Genomic DNA, 21,049 nt, shown 5'->3' with positions numbered 1-21,049 from the left:
TGCAACTTGCATGCATTCAAGAATCAGCATAATGTATGCTTGTAGTTATATGTGAACTGTATATGGGGGATGCATTGATAGATAATCTGCAGATAAATTGGAATATTTTAGGTTGCAGATTTTGGAGGAAGGTAAGAAGATAAGTATGTAGGTAAAAGCATCAGTTTTTTTTCTGCAGATATTCTTTAAAGAAAGGACTGTGGCCAATTTAAAGGTCATTTGGTATTTTAGGGATGCCATATTTCCTTTCAAACATACAAACACACACAAAAATGTCTATTAAAATATATAAGGAATAAAAGAAAACAGTCTACTACAAAAAGTTTTTATTTTTTATGTCATCAACAAGGAAATATAAGTAGATTGCACAGACATGAGAAATACAGACAGAAAAAGCAAGAGGAGAAAGAGCGATCAGTGATCAGTTGCATCATCCAAAAAAATTGGACTAAAAATGTCACATTCTTTGAAGTCTTTAAAATTACTCTAATACTTCTCAAATTTTGTTTAAAATATTTACTCGTTGCATAGATATGGTTCACAATTATCTCCCTTCGCATATATTTCTTTCACTTTTACGATGGCAAGACTGTCATCAAAAACCTTCAACACAGCCAAGCTCTCACTTTGATGTCATCATCTTTACAAATTCTGCAATAATAATAAAATTAACATAATAATAACCAGTATGGGGTTTTCAGTGAAGTTGGATTGATTGTAATAAGTTTGGGCATAGATTATCCCCCTTTGGTAACAAGATGCAAATCTCAACATCTGCAATATATTTCTTTCTCTCATTCTTTCTTTTGCCAGAAATTTTTAATAAGTAAATTCAGTATGTAACTCTATCCGAAATCAACTTTCAAGCCCAACATTTGCTTTTGATTTAGTTTGTATAAAAGTTACTCATTAACAGAGACTAATATTTTGCTGCAGCACACTTTAAAGTGGCCGAACCTAACCAAACCAAAATGATTATTCACACCAATCATTTCTTAACCCTGACCTGGATCAGTTTTTTTTAAAGAATTTATGTCTTCTTAATACTGTCTTGTTTCAAAATCCCATTGTAAATAAATAAAAAAGTCATTATAATGAATGAATCTGTTGATAAAGATTTTGTACTCTCTTGATTATCTTTGGTACATACAACACGAATGGTTTTAAAAATAATCCAAGTACAAGAAGCCACATTTCTACTGTACCTTCATAGTTAACTTGACCATCACCATCTATATCAGCTTCTCTGATCATTTCATCCACTTCCTCATCTGTCAATTTCTCACCCAGGTTGGTCATCACGTGCCTCAGTTCTGCAGCACTGATGAAGCCATTACCGTCCTTGTCAAACACTCGGAATGCCTCCCTGATTTCCTCTTCAGAATCTGTATCCTTCATTTTTCTGGCCATCATTGTCAGGAATTCTGGGAAATCTATTGTTCCATTACCTAATTTGGAAACAAAAATTATAGCCTTGTTTTTGTTGAATATCATTTAGTGTTCCTTCCCACCAGTGTAGTTTGAACCTTATATTTTACCATTCCCAGATTACATGATGAAACTATGTGCTAAGTCTGACAAACTCTGTTTATGTATACAATTACATTAGCCATTTCCAAAATAAAGACAGGTTTACAATAATCGACTGTACGGACTTTTATACAGATGCTTTTGCACCATAATACAACATTAAATTATTTGCTGCACATGAAAGAACTTTCACATACATTGTCAAGCAAGAAATTCACATGTATCCAGACTGCTTGATTCATTCTTAACATTTTTTAGGAATTTGTTTCATTGTTAAAATGCCAAGAACTAAAACGGCTGAAAATTGAGGTTAAAAATCTAATACTTTTGCCTCTCGTGCAGCTAGTATTTTTATATGAATTTACTTTTATTGTGAATCATTAATAATAGGAGGCAATGAAAATCTAAATAAAAATCAAAATTTAAGGTCTAAGAATTCAATCTGCATTATGTTTGAAACAATAAAAAGAATAGGTAATGTTCTGTCATCAACATGTGATAGAATTTACCTTCATCTATTTTGGCTTCTGTGGGGGCAATAATGTTAAAATTAATACTCTAGTTATTTCAATATATTTTTTGAAAACATGCAAATTTAATTCTGTGATTGTGACCTTTGATTTTCATGACCCCTTAATTACTTGGGATCAGCAAAATACAGATCTTTGAGAATCAATCCATTAAAAAAAAAAAAGATAAACTGCACTAACCCACATTAAAGTTGATTCACATAGAAAAATATTTTTTTATTCCAGTGAATATTAATTTATTTATTACCATCAGCATCCACTTCATTGATCATGTCCTGAAGCTCGGCCTCTGTGGGGTTCTGTCCGAGAGACCTCATCACTGTCCCCAGTTCCTTTGTGGTAATTGTTCCATCCCCGTCCTTATCAAAAAGGCTGAATGCCTCCTTGAATTCTTAAATAAAGAACAAATTTGACATTTGTTATGCTTCTTATCGTCTGTATAAAAATAATGTTTTAATTTTATGTTCTAATTAATAAGTGTGTGTATGATCTTTGTCAACAAGTAATAGGTTTAAGAAAAGCAAGATTTTTATGCAATCTTTTGGCACAAGACTGTAAAAATAACAGAAAGAGGTGAAAGAAAATAAAATGATGTATATATGGATATATATGCAAGTGTAACAAATGTGTTTTGTGTTTCATTTCAACCAAAAAAATTACATTATACCAGTTCTCTGTGATTCTTAATAAAGTTCTTAAAAAAATTCTTGATATATGGATATTTTTAAACAGTTAAGTTTTAATTGTTTTCATATTGTCATTATTGTTTTGACTTGGTGCCAAACCATATTATATTCATCCCTGATGTATTATTTATCATTCTGCAGTGTAGTGACCCTTTTAAAAATATAGTGGAAGAAAAGTTATTTCTTTCAATTACAGTTCTTGCATTATTTAGTAGTATAGGTAGTATATTTTGTAACTCAGATGACATACTAACATATAACCTTACTTTCATTTTTCAAAAACAAACACCTTACCTTCCATAAACAAAAAATGATCATGGACCTTCAAGTAAGACTACCTTAACTTCAAGGTAAGTGTGTCATATGCTACCACTTTCTGCTACATTCATTTTTGCTTATTACATGAATTAATGCACAAAACACATATCAGTTGTATCCAACAAAAGAAATGGATCAACAACTGTCCACTATAGTGACTTTAAAGTTTATTTTCAAATATCTTGGGACTGATTGGATACAATTTAGTGACATTAAAGTTCATTTTCAGATATATTTGGACTGATTGGATACAATTTAGTGGCTTTAAAGTTCATTTTCAGATATATTTGGACTGATTGGATACAATTTAGTGACTTTAAATTTCATTTTCAGATATATTTGGACTGATTGGATACAATTTAGGGACTTTAAAGTTCATTTTCAGATATATTTCGACTGATTGGATACAATTTAGGGACTTTAAAGTTCATTTTCAGATATATTTGGACTGATTGGATACAATTTAGGGACTTTAACGTTCATTTTCAGATATATTTGGACTAATTGGATACAATTGGACCAATTGGATACAATTTAGTGACTTTAAATTTCATTTTCAGATATATTTGGACTAACTGGATACAATTTAGGGACTTTAAATTTCATTTTCAGATATATTTGGACTGACTGGATACAATTTAGGTGCACAATAAACTGAGGAATATACTTACCGGCAATTTGTTCTTCTGTCAACTGATCGGCCTGAAATGAAAAACAAAAATCTAGATGATGATATACTTTAATATAGAAATAGGAAGAATCTTCAACTCTTATTCGTTATTAAATAATAGACAGGCCTCCTACATTCTCCACCAGCTATTTCATTGAGGAAGATGATTAAAAATTGTTTTGAAAAGTTGAGCTTGTCAATAAATTAAATTCCTCCTTTAATTTTGAATCACTACTCAGACATGTGAATAAATTGTTAATCAAACCTGTCTAGAGGTACCATAATTTGTATACAATTAAGTTTAACAGGCCCTTTTTGGGAATAATTGTAAGGAGCTGAGCACTTTTTTGATGACATTAAAACATAATGCTGACACGCAAATGAACAGCCATATACCAGTATTCTCTTTCTCAGAATTACCATTCAGCATCAAGTAAAATCGTTTAAAAACTCTTCAGTCTGAACTATCTGAGGGAAAGATTAGGTATTTATTCTTTTTATTTACTGTCCCCATATTACCCATTTAACTTTGTTTTAAAGTTGTATCTTTACTCTTTGTCAGTATATTCTTTAGTGTTAGGCTTCCAATGTCTCGTGCCTTGTTTCATGGTTCTCATTTAACTTTATGATCAAGATGGGAAATATGTGTGCCAACTACTGGCTTCGTTTTCCAGTCTCCTTGCATCCTGCATGAAGAAAGGCCAGTGGATATATTTAGCTGCTATCTGTCTCAGCCTATGCTTATTTATATATGACATGTAAGGATAAATCACTATCTTATCTTTCCACTTTTAGATGAAGTAGTATACATTCAGATTATACTTCCTATTTAAGAGGAGATTTGTCTGAATAAACACAAACCCATGTACAGCCAGTTATGATCCGATTCGTTACAAAGAAGCATCGAGTTGTATGCTTCTCTCTCTCTCTCTCTCTCTCTCTCTCTGTTATCAGAGATTTGATCTTTGTCAGCCCTGAAGAATATGAGCAGCCATCACTACTGAAGTTACATTAAATCAAATGACGCAGTATGACATGATGTGACTTAACCTAACAAATGAAATGATGTGGTATTAAACAAAATTATAAAAAGTACAAAATGGGTGAATTCAGATTCAATATGATGCAGTATTAAATGCTATCATTATGAATATATTGCATCATGTGAAGTGTCGAATTTTAAATTGCAGTGAACTTTAAAGTTGAATGCATTAAGCATTCAAATTTTATCGCATTTAAGCCAGAAAAGCCTTTGTAAAAGATCACTTCGACCTTTCTTCGTTCATCCCCCCCCCCCCATTTCAGTGTCAACTTCAAAGGGGCAACTTTCCAACTCGGTGAAATTGACTGGGGTATCTTAACACGGTCCTTAGAAAGTAAACATTTGAGCTACCAACCCTAACCGCTAGGTAGGAACCTAGGTCAAATTATCATTTTTTTTCAAAGAGAAATTGTTACGCACCGTCGTTCACAGATTCTGAGCTGTCAAATCTGATAAAAGGAATTATTTCTTTGGGAAAAATTAGGGACCGTTGCCTACGATTGGGCAGAATAAATCAAGGCGTACACTTTAGAAGCAATCAGACTTTAAAGTGACGACCTTAGTCGAAATTCTTTTGTCTGAAATTCCCTGAAAGAGAAAAAGTAGTCTTTACTCCGTGCAGGCCTAAAGAGAATAGTACTTTCCTCATTAAACAAGAAAAGGGACCAGGTGGCCGTATTGTAAAAAGAAAGACAGGTTTTAGTACTAGGACGCCTCGTTAAACAAGAAAGGGACCAGGTGGCCGTATTGTAAAAAGAAAGACAGGTTTTAGTACTAGGACGCACAAGTTCTGAAGAGAACAGCAAAAAGGAACAGCTTTCTGGGAGAAAGACGGGACAGTCTGAAGACAGAAGTCCGAGGAAAAGAAGGACGAGGTCAGAATAAAAGGACTAGGAAGTCCATGAAGGGACAAAGCAAAGAGCTAAGGAAGTTGATGAACTAGGAGGACATTGATATAAGGTCAATGGAGGAAGGTGCTGCAAATCGGTCGTGGACATTGCGCTCTTTTCACCTCTCGTTATGATGATGAAATAAATCCAAATTGTACACTCCTGTTAAATTCTATTGACATAATCTAACTTGAATTGGAATTGCCGTTATTAATTTGTTCTGATTAAATATTATTTTCTTGTCAAAGGGGGCTCGTATCGCTTTTTTTCTTCCCAGTATTCTCGCTCATTTCTCTGGTGAAATTCTATTCTTCTTTCACTCCCGCTGGGCTATAATACCAAGGAAGGTCATCCTCTAGATGACGCCAGCAAAATCCAAAAACCACCCCTCGTACTAAGAGGGAGACGTTACACATCATTGTACTTATTTATCATGAAATAAAATGCAGTACAAGAAAATTGAACGATTTACACAAACCAGTTTGAATGGTAGGCATAATCAAAGTTGTTCAAGTGATGTGAAGCATAATAAACTTACTTGCCTTAGAAACAAATCATTTCAACAAAGAAAATAATGTAAATAAATCGAACATCAAGTAACTTGTTTCCCGTTGAAGTGATATGACGGAAAAAAATGTAAAATGGCACAAAGTATATGGAAGTAAACAGGTTAACAAAGTCTCTCACATGGACTAGACCTATAAGTTAAGGCCAGATGGCAAATCATTGAGCTTAACACCAAACTAAACACACACAGGGTGTTGTTGTCATCCATGATACATTGTGTCAGGACGTTTGCTTTTTAAGATGACACTCAGACAACCAAGATCCAATACATGTAATTATTGATACCACAATAAATGTATTAGGCCTAGTTAAGTGTTTCTTTTCGTAAGATATCAACAACAAAAATATATTTTCCAATCATATTGTAAATTGATCAATGTTATTGAATATGGGTGTATTTTATTTTATTTTCCCCCAACTTGCCAACTTCCAAGGCTTCAACAAACTTATAGTATTCGCACACTTTGTCCTTTGCTGTAAACCAACCAACCAACCACCACCGCTCCCGGATTTCCAAAAACATACGGCATGATAAAAAAAATACGCATACTTAGTCACTTAATTTCATCAATTTATGATGTCTAACTTGATTATCGGGGGGGGGGGTGCGGGTACAACTCTGTCAACTTGTTGGCGTTTCTAACCGAACAGGAGTTTCTTAAATTATGCGGTCGCCATAGTTGCCCGGTCGGGTCTATGTTGTCCAGTAAACAGCACAGGTGCTCGGCGCGAGCTTGATGTTGAGGGAAAAAAAAACAATAATCTGAAGGGAAAAAAATCATACAGAGTGACAAAAATACTTTAGATTACCCCCATGACCCGTTCTGACATAGGACCCTCTTATATATTATGATATAGTCCTATATCAAAACGGATGATAGGGGTAATATAAGGTATTTTTGTCACTCTGTATGATTTTTTCCCTTCAGATTATTGTTTTATTTTTTCATCTCAACGTCAAGCTCATGTCGAGCTCCTGTGGCAAACAGATGTTAAGTAGTCCACCGTCTTAAATAATCTCAATAATTCCGTACATTTTTAAGCTAATCTCTGTAAGTACACATGTTTGTTTAATTTGTTTTAGTAATAATACATTTCGACAATGCAAACATTTGATGCAGACGACACAATTTCTGACATCGTTCTAGAAACCTAGCAACGATGTCGTGGCCTCATCTTGATTTGCTGTAGTTGTTCGTACTACCTAGAAACCAGAAAAGGACAGTGAGCAGTCTGTTTGCTTGTTTACGTATAGGGTAATCTGGTCATATTCCGACCACTGTGGTCGTTGACATGAGATTGACAACTCCATTACTGAAGCCGACTAATGTGTACCTAAAAACGATACGGGAAGCAGTCGATCGGGCTTCTTGCAACACGTTTCACTATTCAAAAGGCATATAATTTGAGTTCTTCTTACTGAAAAGTAATTTTATTATGATTATATACTCAGGGTGTAAATCCGACTGTGTTGTGGCTTATTCCAACTTCTGATATTTGTAATTCCGACCACCATATATTGACCGTACATGTACAAGTTTCATCTATAACATACAAAGATTTTGTTTATCTTGGTAGAATTAAAAACTTTCAATTGTTTTTATTTCTTTACAGGTAGAGAGATAGCAGATAAAAAGCGATATTGTTATATAGGTAATAGTGGATGTTGTTATAGAGATAATTGTGAAGAGAAGTAAGATTTTATTTTTATTAGATTTATACCTTTAATTTTTTATTTGTTGTTTTTAATTACATATTTATTCCTGGTTTATTTTTCTTCAAAGTTCAATACAAACTAATTATAATTCTACATTTTCTTTAAGCTTGTGTTCTTGGTCTGAATTGCCCTTTCATGATAAAGAACCTGGGGTAAATCTGACCACAAAGCAAAACATTTTTCATAAAATTGTGCAATTTTTACTTTTTTAGCGAGACAAAGCGTTATTTTAAAGCTACGATAACATAATTATTATGTTATTGAAAGCTATACAAATCTTGGATAATTGATGCCTGACTCGGGTTCTAAATAAAAAAATAAATTATGAATGCCGTTTCTGAACTCACGCGGAAGAGAGATTATTATATGCTCATATTTTTCTCCGTTAACTTTGCATTATCAAAATCGTTCAGTAATTTACGATACTGAACTCGAGTGTAATTGATACTGAACTCACGTGAATAAAAGAAATACTTTCTATTTTAAACAAACAATGGACGCAGACACCAGCACCTTTGATTTAATTTATGTGTCTGTGGAGTAAGTAAACCAACTGAATGAACTAAAGCAGATGTTTCGTGGACTGCCACATACCAACTGCTGACGGTTTCTTGCCATTCTTAGTACCAGCTAAAGAAGACAGTTTATGCATTGTCACTTGTACGTTATTTGTAAGGACCCTTTCTTGCATCTACTGTACAGCTAGCCTAAATCCGAAAGATTGTATCCAAAAAGTTAACGCGGAATGTGCCAAAGCAACTGGTATGTGGCAGTCCACAAACCATCTGTTTTACTTCATTCAGAAAAACGACCGCTCCGGTGGCCTAGTGGGTAGAGCGTCTGCCTCGGATGCGGTAGGTCGTGGGTTCGATCCCCGGCCGAGTCACACCAAAGACTTACACAAATGGTACTAACAGCTGTTTCGCTTGGCGCTCAGCATTAAGAGTTAGTGGTAGGACTGGTTGGCCTGGTGTCAGGATAATGTGACTGGGTGGGACATCATGCTACATGTCTGTGGCATGATGCCCCAGTGCTAGACATCACTATAAACTGTCACACTGCAGACATCATAGCGATATGACTGAAAACGTGTTAAAGCTACGTTAAAAATCCAAACCACACACACACACACTCATTCAGAAAAAAACGAGCATATAATAATCTGCATATCTTTGCTGTAAACAGCAGGACGTACATCCACAGTCGGAATCACCCTACCGGTCGGAATATGACCATGTTACCCTAGAGTTTCTGTTTCTGAAACGCGAACTAGTTGACTGTCTTAAGGACCTCCTGGTGACAATTGGATTAGAAATTATAAATTGACGAATGAAAAATGACAAGGTTTTGTGCATTTTGTTATGGCCTTGATTGTCGTTTTTAAAATCGCTAGGTGCGTATAAACAAATGGCAAATCCTGCGAATATTTTATATCTATTAAGGAGATTAAATCCTGAAATGGGATGGGCCTATCTGGTAGGACGAGTATTTTTATTTAGAATTCCTGACTCACGACTATTAGTGCAGTTGAAAAACACTAACGACTTTTCCAAGTGTGCTGAATAATTGTTGGTGGAAACTTTGGTGAGTACCAATTTTAAAAGAAAGAAGTGAACAAATAAACAATACATTATTATGAGTGTTTTATGAAGTAAAAAACGCTGATCAAGAAAGGCACAGGATGGGCGAAAATTTGAAAGGTTCACAGTGACATTATTTAATATATAAATGTATTTTTTAAAAATCCGTCAAGTTCACACTAAAGTATCTTATATGTCAGCGTGGTTGCCTTTGCTTATCTTAATTACAAGTGTTCTAAAATGTAATAATTAAATAATTTTAACAAACTGTATTAATTTCTAACGACTAGTTGATGTGTTATTATTACAAAACTCCCATATACAATTATTGATCGCTGTACAATTGCAGAATGAGACTTTGAAAAGTGGAGGTAATTCACGTCTTTTGCAATCGGCGATGCTTTTCATTGTGATTTTATAGGACATGGCATTCAATTTATGTTAAACTTTCTCTATCCTTTCTTTGTTTCGATGAATAGATTTCGGTGTGCGAGAGCTGGGGAGGGTATCAAAATCGGGTTAAGGGTCACGTGCTATCACTTATAGGAAGCGTTGGTAATATTTTATGTTGTTCGTTTTGTTTGTTTTTTAACTCGTAAGTTCATTACTGTCAGCATTCCTTGATGTTTTCACACATCATATGCTGAAACTGGGTTTAAATTCAAGCCCGTCATGATCAGTGCTTTTTATTCATATTGGAAACACTCATAAGGATGCAAATGAATTTCTTTACTTCTTCATTTCATTCGAAGTCTGTTACAAACACACACACACACCCCACCCCCATTCTCAACACGCTTGAAAAGGAGAGTGGGGTGTTTCATATTTAAACTGCACCAAAAGTCAGGGGTTCTACATACAATTATATTCGCTCTCCCAGAAGAAAAGAAAATCTGGGTTCCAGAGGGGGTGGGAAAGAAAGATTATTACAAATAAAACTGATGAATTTATGCGCATATGCGTGCGTCCAGTGATGCCAGATATTTAAAAAGAAGGTGGCAGTATTTGGTTAAAGAGAATTATTTGTGTAGTATATAAATATATCCATTTGACTTTGGCTCTCCCACAACCCCAACCTCGACCCCCCTCCCGTCAGTGCCCATGTCTAGAGTGTATATTACTTAATGTAGGTAAGCTTGGCAATTTTACTATTGATCAAACAAGATTAAGATGTAATCTTCTTAATCGATAGATCTATAGGTTTGTCGAAGCCCTGGACGCTGGCGCGGTGCTAGGGTAAAAAATACACACACATTCTTTAATGTGGATCAAAATACTTTAAAATTATATTTATTGTTTATACGTTACGAAAAGAAACTCTTTCTCTTTGCATCGACAATCACATGGATTGAATCTTGGCTGCATGGGTGTAGTCAGCAAACATCTCGGTCGAAAGTTGTACACACACCCGTAAATCATAAATATGGACGTCCTGATAATATTTGTCGTGGGTGACAGCGCCATTCAATATATGTTTGCTTTTTCCCTAAATGATACGCAGTTTGACTTTAACTGTTCCCAGTCAGACTTTGTTAACCCGTTCACAATCAGTTAGTGTCAATTTACACACTTTCCCCTCATATCACGTCAATAGTAAATACAGTGCATTGTTGCAACATGTTATTGTGATACAATTTAGTTTCGAATTAGAAGTCTTCATTCCGTTTTCTTTCTTCGAAACATTTTATTTAGTATTAAGTCATTTGGAATCCGAATTAATCATTCCGTTTGTTAGGTTAAATCATTTCATTTCATTCGACGCCATTCCATTCAAGCAATTTTGGCTTTAGCAACATATACGGCAGGGTTCTCAAACTCAAACCACCCTGGGGGCCGCAAGAGGGCATTTTCGATGACCCAGGGGCCGCTTCACCTTTGTTATCTCTCATGACACTTTGTAACTCCAATCATTTTGCGGGCCACATGATACGGCTTGGCGGGCCACGTGTTTGAGACCCCTGATATACGGTATTTTAACAAGTTTGGTATTTTGGAATAGGGTTCGGGTTAGTTTTATGCGATGCCCGATGCATTTTGCGCTTTGCTGCTTGATCTGCGGTCCACTGCCCTAGCGCTGTGGTATCATTTAGGTTAATCATCAAAACGTGGTCATTATGTCTACCTGTCGTCAGCGAGGATATACGACATCAATCAACTTACAGACCGGCATCATGTACAACTTTACCTGTCAAAGGTAACTACAACCTGACAACTACATAATAGTTTTTACATCTGCGACATGTATAATAACGAAAAGAACCACATTTCCTTCTCCCACGGTGACTCCAGGTAGCCGAGTGTTCTACGACGCTCGCCTTTACAGAGCACTGATATCTCACCTCTGTCCACGTGGGTTCGAGTCTCTAGCTTGATCAGCGTGGATATGAGAGAAAGCTAGCCAATAGCTTCCAGCGGGTCGGTTTTTCCCGTCGGTGTTCGCTTATGTGTCGCCTGTAATTTTTGTTACTAACACTGGACAACAAATTTTTACAAAAGTCATGTTACTGAAATAAAATTAGTCAATTCTTATCAATTTTTATGTGCTGAACACGAATATGACAGTCAAATTGCAAAATTGGCTCTAGTTTTTTTGTAATCTGCAAGAAATTAATGTTTACATAACGAAATGCATTCCAATAGTAAAAGGTCAACTGTAATAGCCTACCTATAAAAAATCAAGTCATTGACTACATCTTAGATTTCTTCGCCTGTCTCTTGTACAGCTGTTCGGGAGCATCTCTGAGGAGTGTCCAGCAGTAGTCAGCCAGCATTGTAGTGGACCATTTTCCCTGGTATCTTTGTTCCATTGTTGCGATATCTTGATGAAAACGTTCGCCGTGTTCATCACTAACAATACCACAGTTGCTAGGAAAGAAATCCAAATGGGAATGAAGGAAGTGAATCTTTAGAGACATATTGCAGCCAAGTTTCTTATACTTCATCAACATGTCTTCTACTAGTTCCTTATAGTTTTCTGCCCTAACATTTCCGAGGAAGTTTGTAGAAACTAGGCGAAAAGCATTCCATGCTTGTTTCGCGTCACCTTCCAGCAAGTTGTTGAACCGGTCATCTTTGAAAAGCTCTCGAATCTGAGGACCCACAAAAACTCCCTCTTTAATCTTTGCTTCGCTGAGTCGAGGGAATTTTTCATGCAGGTATCGGAATGCTGGCAAAGTCCGGTCAATGGCTTTCACGAAGTTCTTCATCAAACCTAGTTTGATGTGAAGGGGTGGTAGCAAGATTTTCTGAGCCTCAACCAGAGCTGGGTGTTGGATATTCTTCTCTCCAATGGCTACATTCTGCCTGTGAGTCCATTCCTTCCTCATGTAGTGCATTTCCCTTGCTCGGCTATCCCACTCGCATAAGAAACACATGTATTTTGTATATCCTTGCTGCAGTCCCATTAAAAGGGCAACTACCTTCAAATCACCACAGAGGTGCCAGCTGTACTTGTTATACTCAATGGAATTCAGTAGCTGCCTTAAGTTATCGTATGTCTCTTTCATGTGGACAGCATACGCTACTGGAATAGATGGAAGAATGTTTCCATTGTGCAAAAGCACAGCCTTGAGACTCAGTTTCGAAGAGTCCACAAATAGTCTCCATTCTTGTGGGTCATGAGTGATTTTTAAAGCATTTATGAGGCCCTCAATATCGGAACAGAATATCAGATTACTTTCCTTTCTGAAGAAAGGCTCCAATTGCTGGTGGCGCTTTCGATATGCAGTAATTGTGACATCTTCTTCTAGAAGATTCCATTGTTGGAGTCTTGATCCTAGCAATTCTGCCTTGTTCTTTGATAAGTCCAAATCACGAATCAGGTCATTTAGTTCTTCCTGTGTTATTCTGTGTGGGGTTGATGATGCACCACAGTGAAAATCTGGATCACTGCATGCTGATGGACCAGGAGAAGAACAGGTCGACTCACCTTTGTCTTCGTCAGATGAATCAAGAGAATATTCTGCTGGAGGTTCTGGAATAGGAAGTCCCTCACCATGTGGAACTGGTCTCAATGCAGACGGAATGTTTGGGTAGACTATTCTCGACTTCTTTCGCTTCGTTATTCCGCCGGAAAGAGGAGGAACCAAGCAGAAGTAACAGTCATTTAGGTGGTTGCTTGGCTCTCTCCACACCATTGGGACTGCAAACGGCATTGATGACCTTTTGCAATTCAACCACTGTGAAAGCTGTGTTGTACATGTAGCACAGCATATATGCGGAGCCCAAGGCTTGTCTTGGTCACCAACCTTGCATCCGAAGTAAAGATGATATGCCTTCTTCACTTGAGAATTGATACTTTTCTTCTGGTTGGCAAATGTCACTTCCCCACAAATATAGCAAAAATTGTCCGCGGTATTAACACACTTTCGAGGCATTACTGTTCTTTATTGTACGTAAATGGATAAAATAATAAGTTTTATGTAACAGTAGCTTGAACTGTCTCGCACAACGTCTAAAATATTTTAAATGCTGAACCTATCTGATTGGGCTTTATATAGTACACTGCTTACGTCAGCTTCAGCAGCCGCCTGGCATTAGTATAATAGGCCTACACATGTATAGTACACTGCTGACGTCAACTTACTTCAGCAGCCGCATGGCATTAGTATTGCATTGCATCAGAAAATGATGCAATCAACTGTGGATGATGTGAGCATGATGGTATTATGCAATGTTACATCATTATTCCGGATGTTGCTGCAGTCCTACTGGAGAAATTTACACAGTGAAAGATAGAAAATGAGGTATATGAATATCTTCAAAACGAGAGCCAATACAAATTTTTCACGGTTATATTCGTGTTCGGCACACCAAAATACTACAGATTAGGGCCTTTTCAAGTCAGTAATGATTTCACTGTTGACCAGTGTAACATTAATTAAAAAAAATTGACACAAATCTTTTCTGAGCAAACCCTACAAAGTGTCAGATGTATTTAAGCAGACACTATAAATTCACGTCTGAATGGAAAAAGAGGATGTGCATGAAACACATTTCAATCTATTTGAAGCAAATTATAGTTTCTTTCCTTTTCAAAGCACGTATTTTGCTTTAAAATGCTCACGATTGCCTTTCTCGTTGCTCTTTTACTTCGTGAGAGGGGGACCCGAGTGGCCGAGTGGTCTAAAGCGCTCTCCGTTACGGATCACTGCCATCTCACCTCTGTCTGCGTGGGTTCGAGTCTCGGATTCGGCTAATGTGGGTATGTGAGAAAGCTTGCCAGTAGCTTCTCGTGGGTCGGTGGTTCTTTCCGGGGTTTTCCCGGGTTCTTCCTCCACCATTAATACTGGCCGCCATATATAGCCTTTCGTGTGCTGAAAAATGGCGTTAAATCCTACAACAACAACAACAACAACAATCATGAGAGCCGGGACCATTATTCTGAAACAGTGAATCCAATATTGTCTGGCACGCCTTGCTTTTTACAGCATAAGTGCCTGGCACACCACTATGATATTATAGTACTCATTTCCTCGTGAAAGTGAGACAAACGGTTCCCTAAGGAAGTACTTTTCAAAATTAGCATGTGTGTGAGATAAGTATCGTACATTAAAAAATATTTTCTGTTGATCAATCGATCACTAACTTGCCAGCTATGTAGTTAATTAGATGAGGTAGGCGGCTTGGTGATGCAAATATGGTCTTAAGACTTGTATCACAGCCATCTCTATAAACTGAGCGTTGTAGATATAAAGGCTTTGGTTAGCATAATCAAAGAATGTATTACAATATAATATCAATAATATGTCGAACAAGTTTTCTCTGTGAAATCAAACCCACATACGTCTGACTTGTTTATTATTATTATTTGTTTGTTTGTTTTTTTTTGGGGGGGGGCATATGTAAATGGGTTTTATACAAAGCAATAATACCGTTCCCTCTGCTTTATACAATGGTAAACTCACTTTTAATTGGTCAAGGAACGGTTAAATGTTTGCAACGACATCGTGCCGTATGAAAATATCAGTTAATATAAATGAACCATGGTAATGAAACTGCTATCCTGGATGCCCGGACATACATATATCTTCATTATCTATCACATACATAGGGTCAAGCTACCTTCAAAATATAATCAATCAGATTTCAATTACTTTCAAGAACCGTAATTATTACGATCACATTACTCACTTTAGAGTAACTGATTCAAGTACAATCCTTTTATAATACTGAATCAATACCTTCTCGATTACCTTTAATTATATTTCCCTATAAAACCACAAATATATTTAAATATGTTTACTGCGAACATCAGACATCCTAACTCGATAATTATTACCTACGTCTTTATAACCGTACCGTTTATTATCTGTAATTATTGTTTTGTGTTTTATATATTATTATTATATATATATATATATATTCACTCAGCTGCTCCAATGTATTTTAAATTTAAAATTTTAGTTAAAGTACTGGAGTAAATATTTGTAAAAAAAATGTAAGCAGTTGGTTAAACCACAATTACACATTACTTGAGATTACATTTTTTCAAAAAAATCAGTAATCAGTTACAGATTACAGAAGGATTATTTACCCAAATGTACATAACCTTGCACAAGTATTATATAAATATACATGTATACTATACAAACATTATATAAAAACATTCGGTATAATACCCTCATATATTATCCAAATACTACTTAAATATACACACAAATAAAGACTCATATGCATGGAGGACGTTTTTTGAATGAATATATTGTCAAGATCTATCCGCACACCAAGTTTCACAATTCTGGGTAAGACAGTATCCAAATAACGTGCCAAAAGCTCATCTAGTCATGAACTAAATGACATTAAAACGTGAAATATGGGACACAGTGCTCTTTTTGTACAGATACGATACCAACAAAAACGTATGCACTATTCAATTCGATGATTCAAGCATAAAAAAACAGTTAAAACATAACTGAACCCAAGTCAGTCAAGCATCAAATATGGATCATAATGACATGTTTGTGAATAGGGTGTAGTATTCATTAAGATGTATCACTTAATTTTTGTTAATCATTCTAGGTTTAACCTTATGTATAACGACGCAAGAGCACCTGACATGAGCTAAACGTAAAAGTTTAACCTAGGCCAGTAAAAGATACGTCAGTAATCTCTTTTGTAATAAAGGAGTGCCCCCCCCCCCCCGGATTTCACCTCTAAACATGTTTTGGTCTACATCCGTAAAACTTAATAGCGGAACACTACACATATGCCCCAACCCCCACCCCGAAAATAATTCCTCGTGAGCCTCTGAGGCGTGGTACTAACAGAGATTTATACAATCATAAAGATTGATGACTTTACCATGAACAGAGCTTGAGAAATAATCGTACAAGACAACATTTAATTGAAGTCAGTACAGCATGAAATATGGGCATTATTAACCAACTTTTGTAATAAGGATGACGTATCTGCCAAGCTCCATCCCCTAACCGAATTTCGTTAGTATAGGTATCGTGTGCAAAAACATTTGCGCGAAGTACAAACATTTCTCCAAGAATGTGTATATGTAGGTACCAAGTTAGCTTCCTCCTTACTGGGTAGTTTCTATGAAACGTAAAACTGTCGTCTAGGATATAGGAAGAATGGTTGAAATGCATTTAGGTTGTGTGTGTGTGTGTGTGTGTGTGTGTGTGAGAGAGAGAGAGAGAGACGGAGAGGGGTCTGACGCCGTCGCCCATAGTAGTACAGCATCTCTCCTTCTTCATTGAGGTGAATTACAATTTCATCTTCATAAAGACGGTTACTTCTTTTGTCAACCATTTACATGGACGTGGAAACTGACTATTCGTCAAAGACGTGCATGGACATGTAACGTTACTTTTTTGTGAAGAAAGTGACATTCTTCATCAAGATCACATTTTATTAGGAATGGAGCAAATTTCTTTTGTGAAAAAAATTGCCCGGAGAATACTAGTGGCACTTTCTTCGTAGATAAAAAGTGACATTCTATATGAAATTATTTTTAAAAGTAAATAAAGCCCCTTTCTACCTGAAAGAATTGCATGGATACCTCAATGCACATTTTGATGAAGTGACAACTCCTAAGATTATGCTCTTAAACTAAAATAATACTTTTCTCTGAAACAGTGTATACCGATCATAAATAATGCCACTTTCTTCAAGGAAAGAAGCGACTGTACACGTCTATACAAACTTTACAAGAAACTATTCCTAATTTCACAAAAACAGTTACTGTTTCTCGTGAAAAAGGCAATCTGTATTAACAGCACAATTCTTTTCACGAAAAGTGCTCTAACACGTCGATACGGGTTTTACACGAAATATAAAAACGTATAGCAGTATTATCATTAAGTCTACATGCCATAGCAAAACGCTATCCCACTGAACTTAGACGTTTATGACCGAAACATATTAATTGATAACTATTATTAAAAACATCTTAGTAGTATATGTTGTCTTTCTTGATCGTATTTGTATGAATTGTTCTGATTATCCGATTAGAATGAGAGCGTTTGAATTGTTTGTCGTTTGAGCAGGCCTCAGGTATACAACGGAAGTAAATAATTCCACCAGCCTACCTGTTCATACAATATAATAAATGAATAAAAACTGTATTAAAAACATAAATATTGGAAGCGATCAATAAGCAAAGAAGTCTAAAACAGATAAATCTTTAAAAAATCGGTAGATGGCCAAAAATCAAGACTTACCATCGCGGATTGCAGTTTCTTTGATTTGCCGCTCTCAAATTTAAAAATCTATCTAACCAGATTCCAATGTTGTGACGTCAGCCAGGTATGGGGTCACACACGCCTACTTTTGTCGCAATGCGGTACAGTGAAATCCTTGCATTGAGTACCATTGAGTGGGACGATGACATTGAACCTTGGTTGCCTCTTGGCAACGTACATATACAGCAATGTAAGACCAGGCAGTACATGTGTAGATAAGATATACATGTAGTTGGAAATTACACATTACTTAGCCTTCATCATAAAACATTTATTCAAGTGAAAATACACGAGTGAAGAGAGACAGGGACAACACACAAGAGACGGCGAGAGGTAGAGAGAGACAGACGGTGATAGAGAGGATGAGTTCTCTCTTTACATTGTAGAAAAAAATATATATATAAAATATGGAAGTTATGACTGAATTTTTACTTCTGGAAATTTTTACATCTGAATACTCTCTCTCTCTCTCTCTCTCTCTCAATAATGAACATTTACATTGCTTCGGGGAGTGGGGGGTTAATATTCTTAACTAGCAATATATTCTGTTATTTTAGAAAGTATCCCACTTGTCCCAACCTTTGTCTGTTACAATGGAAAAATTGTTTCATTAATTAGGTTTAAATTACAGTCCACGAGGTACTATCACTTCCGACAATTGAATGTCTGGGAAGGGCATTGACACATTTCCATCGTGTATTTTGGGGCTTGATGGTTTAAACTACACTTTAAGCACATCATTGGCTATAGCATGCACATGAAGTTGGAGCTAAATGCCTTTCACAAAGACACAATGAGGCAACCGACCAAGTGCGGCATGGGTGGGTATCGCACCCGCGATCCTTGAATTATGAAGCAAGCTTTCTACCTATATACTGAGCGACCGTGGCTCTCAAACATCGTTTCTAATGTTATATAAGATTTTACAAACGGATCAAGTAGGTCTTAATGAATCTAAACGATAATCTAAAAATGCTCTCACCGCCTATTTTTGCACGATCATGCCAGACACAAACACACACACACACACGCGCGCGCGAAAACTGCGTCCGTCCTTTAGTTTTGTTAATTTGTGTACATACAAAATTGCATGATACGCGAATATTTTGCAACTGCTTGAAGGTTGTCAAACCATTTGAAAATACTTCGTGAACTATTATACTACTATTACTGATCCGCTCCGGTGGCCTAGTGGTTAAAGCGTCCGCCTCGGATGCGGGAGGTCGTGGGTTCGATCCCCGTCCGAGTCATACCAAAGACATGACAAAAATGGTACTAACAGCTGCATCGCTTGGCGCTCAGCATTAAGAGGTTAGTGTTAGGACTGGTTGGCCTGGTGTCAGGATAATGCGACCGGGTGGGACATCATGCTACATGATGCCCCAGTGCTATATACATCACTATAAACTGCCACATTGCAGACATCGTAGCGATATGACTGAAAAATTGTTAAAGCTACGTTAAACATGCAAATCACATCACACTATTACTGATCGAGTATCGGATTGGCGTAACTAATAACCATTTCAGGCATGGTGAACGGGGTCGGGGAAAAGGAGGTGATGGATTGTTTTCCGCCTTCGCAATGATAAAAATACGGACAGTGCTTGTACGTGTGAGTGTGTTGGGTAGGAAGGAATGTTGTCACTTCATGTACAATTACACTCAGATATTAAGCCTATTTTATTTATATTGAACTAAGCAACATGTACGGCACAGGTAAGCACAGGAAGTATCCTGGAGTAAAGATTTGTGACAGGTAAAATTGGCCTGCAATGCGACAAATCTCCATGACGATGATCCTCTGAGACGGTCATGCGAGCAGCCGATACACGAGAAAGTGAGATACGCCCTCCTATTTGGGTGTTACTGACATAATTACAATCAAAGACTATTCTACGCAATGCTTATAATTTTAATGATTCAGAAACTTAAAATCCAATTGTAAGCCGTACTACTGTTAAAATAATTTTTATTATTTTATCCGGTTTTAATAGTTATATAAAAATCATTCGGAACTACTTCGGTTATATATATATATATATATATATATATATATATATATATATATATATATATATATATATATATATATATATATCTTCCTTTATGTTTACTTTATATCTATATTTTAATTTAGATGTATCGACTATGTAGTCTGAAATAAAGAATTCTGATCTTATTTTATCTTATTGCAAGACAAAACTATGCCTCGAATGATGTCGAAACTCTAATTTACAGAAAAAGCTTACATTTTATTTTCCGGAATTTTCACCGGAAAAAAACCCAACACAATCTATTCGGACCACGCAGCTTATTTTTACGATCGATTTGGCCCTGAGTTACGATTAAAGAAGCATTTGATGCATTCGCGTCTTGTCGGTCAATCATTTGTGGACTTGTGAGGTCGAATGATCTAAGGCGCTTGATTCAAGATCACTCACATCTCATCTCTGTTTGCGTCGCTTAGAATCTCGGCTTGGCCATCGTTAGTGTGCGATATCGCTTGTCAGTAGTTTCCCGTGCGTCGGTGATTCTTCATGGCATTTCGAGGGTTTTTATTTCTACAAATATACCGGCCGCCATGTATAGGCTCATTCCGATCAACCTTGACTATTTGAGCAGGACTAAAATATGATTCGAATATTTGTGAGAAAGGTAATTTACAAAAAAATAATATATTTTGTTCGCTGAAATTTTCACCTGCATAAAAAGAAAACCCAATATACTAAAACCACCTTGACTATTTCTGCGAATGGATTGGCTGTATGATTAAATGAGCTGTTACGAATGAGAAAATAAAAATGGCTTGATCATTCCTAACTT

General features: G+C 36.3%; 1 protein-coding gene across 1 annotated transcript; it reads right to left on the bottom strand.

Annotated features, from left to right (window-relative positions):
* Positions 1–311: 311 nt before the first annotated feature.
* LOC149805394 (calmodulin) lies at positions 312–18,337 on the bottom strand. Its single transcript, XM_089949922.1, has 5 exons — positions 18,203–18,337; positions 3,736–3,766; positions 2,308–2,451; positions 1,206–1,448; positions 312–651 (listed from the first exon to the last, which is right to left on the bottom strand). The coding sequence occupies exons 1-5, from the start codon at positions 18,203–18,205 to the stop codon at positions 623–625; spliced, it is 450 nt and encodes a 149-aa protein (XP_089806048.1). The 5' UTR covers positions 18,206–18,337; the 3' UTR covers positions 312–622.
* Between the last annotated feature and the right edge of the window lie 2,712 nt (positions 18,338–21,049).

This window comes from Sinohyriopsis cumingii, chromosome 2, assembly GCF_028554795.1.
Source record: "Sinohyriopsis cumingii isolate HCF-2022 chromosome 2, ASM2855479v2, whole genome shotgun sequence".
Taxonomy (NCBI): domain Eukaryota; kingdom Metazoa; phylum Mollusca; class Bivalvia; order Unionida; family Unionidae; genus Sinohyriopsis; species Sinohyriopsis cumingii.
Note: the sequence above shows the minus strand (reverse complement) of the source record. Positions and strands in the feature narration are given on the sequence as shown.

Excerpts from the sequence above, each read along its gene's own strand:
- LOC149805394 (XM_089949922.1), bottom strand. Across the intron at positions 2,452-3,735 it reads GACAGAAGAACAAATTGCCG|AATTCAAGGAGGCATTCAGC; the intron begins GTAAGTATATTC and ends TCTTTATTTAAG. Across the intron at positions 652-1,205 it reads TGGTCAAGTTAACTATGAAG|AATTTGTAAAGATGATGACA; the intron begins GTACAGTAGAAA and ends TTATTATTGCAG.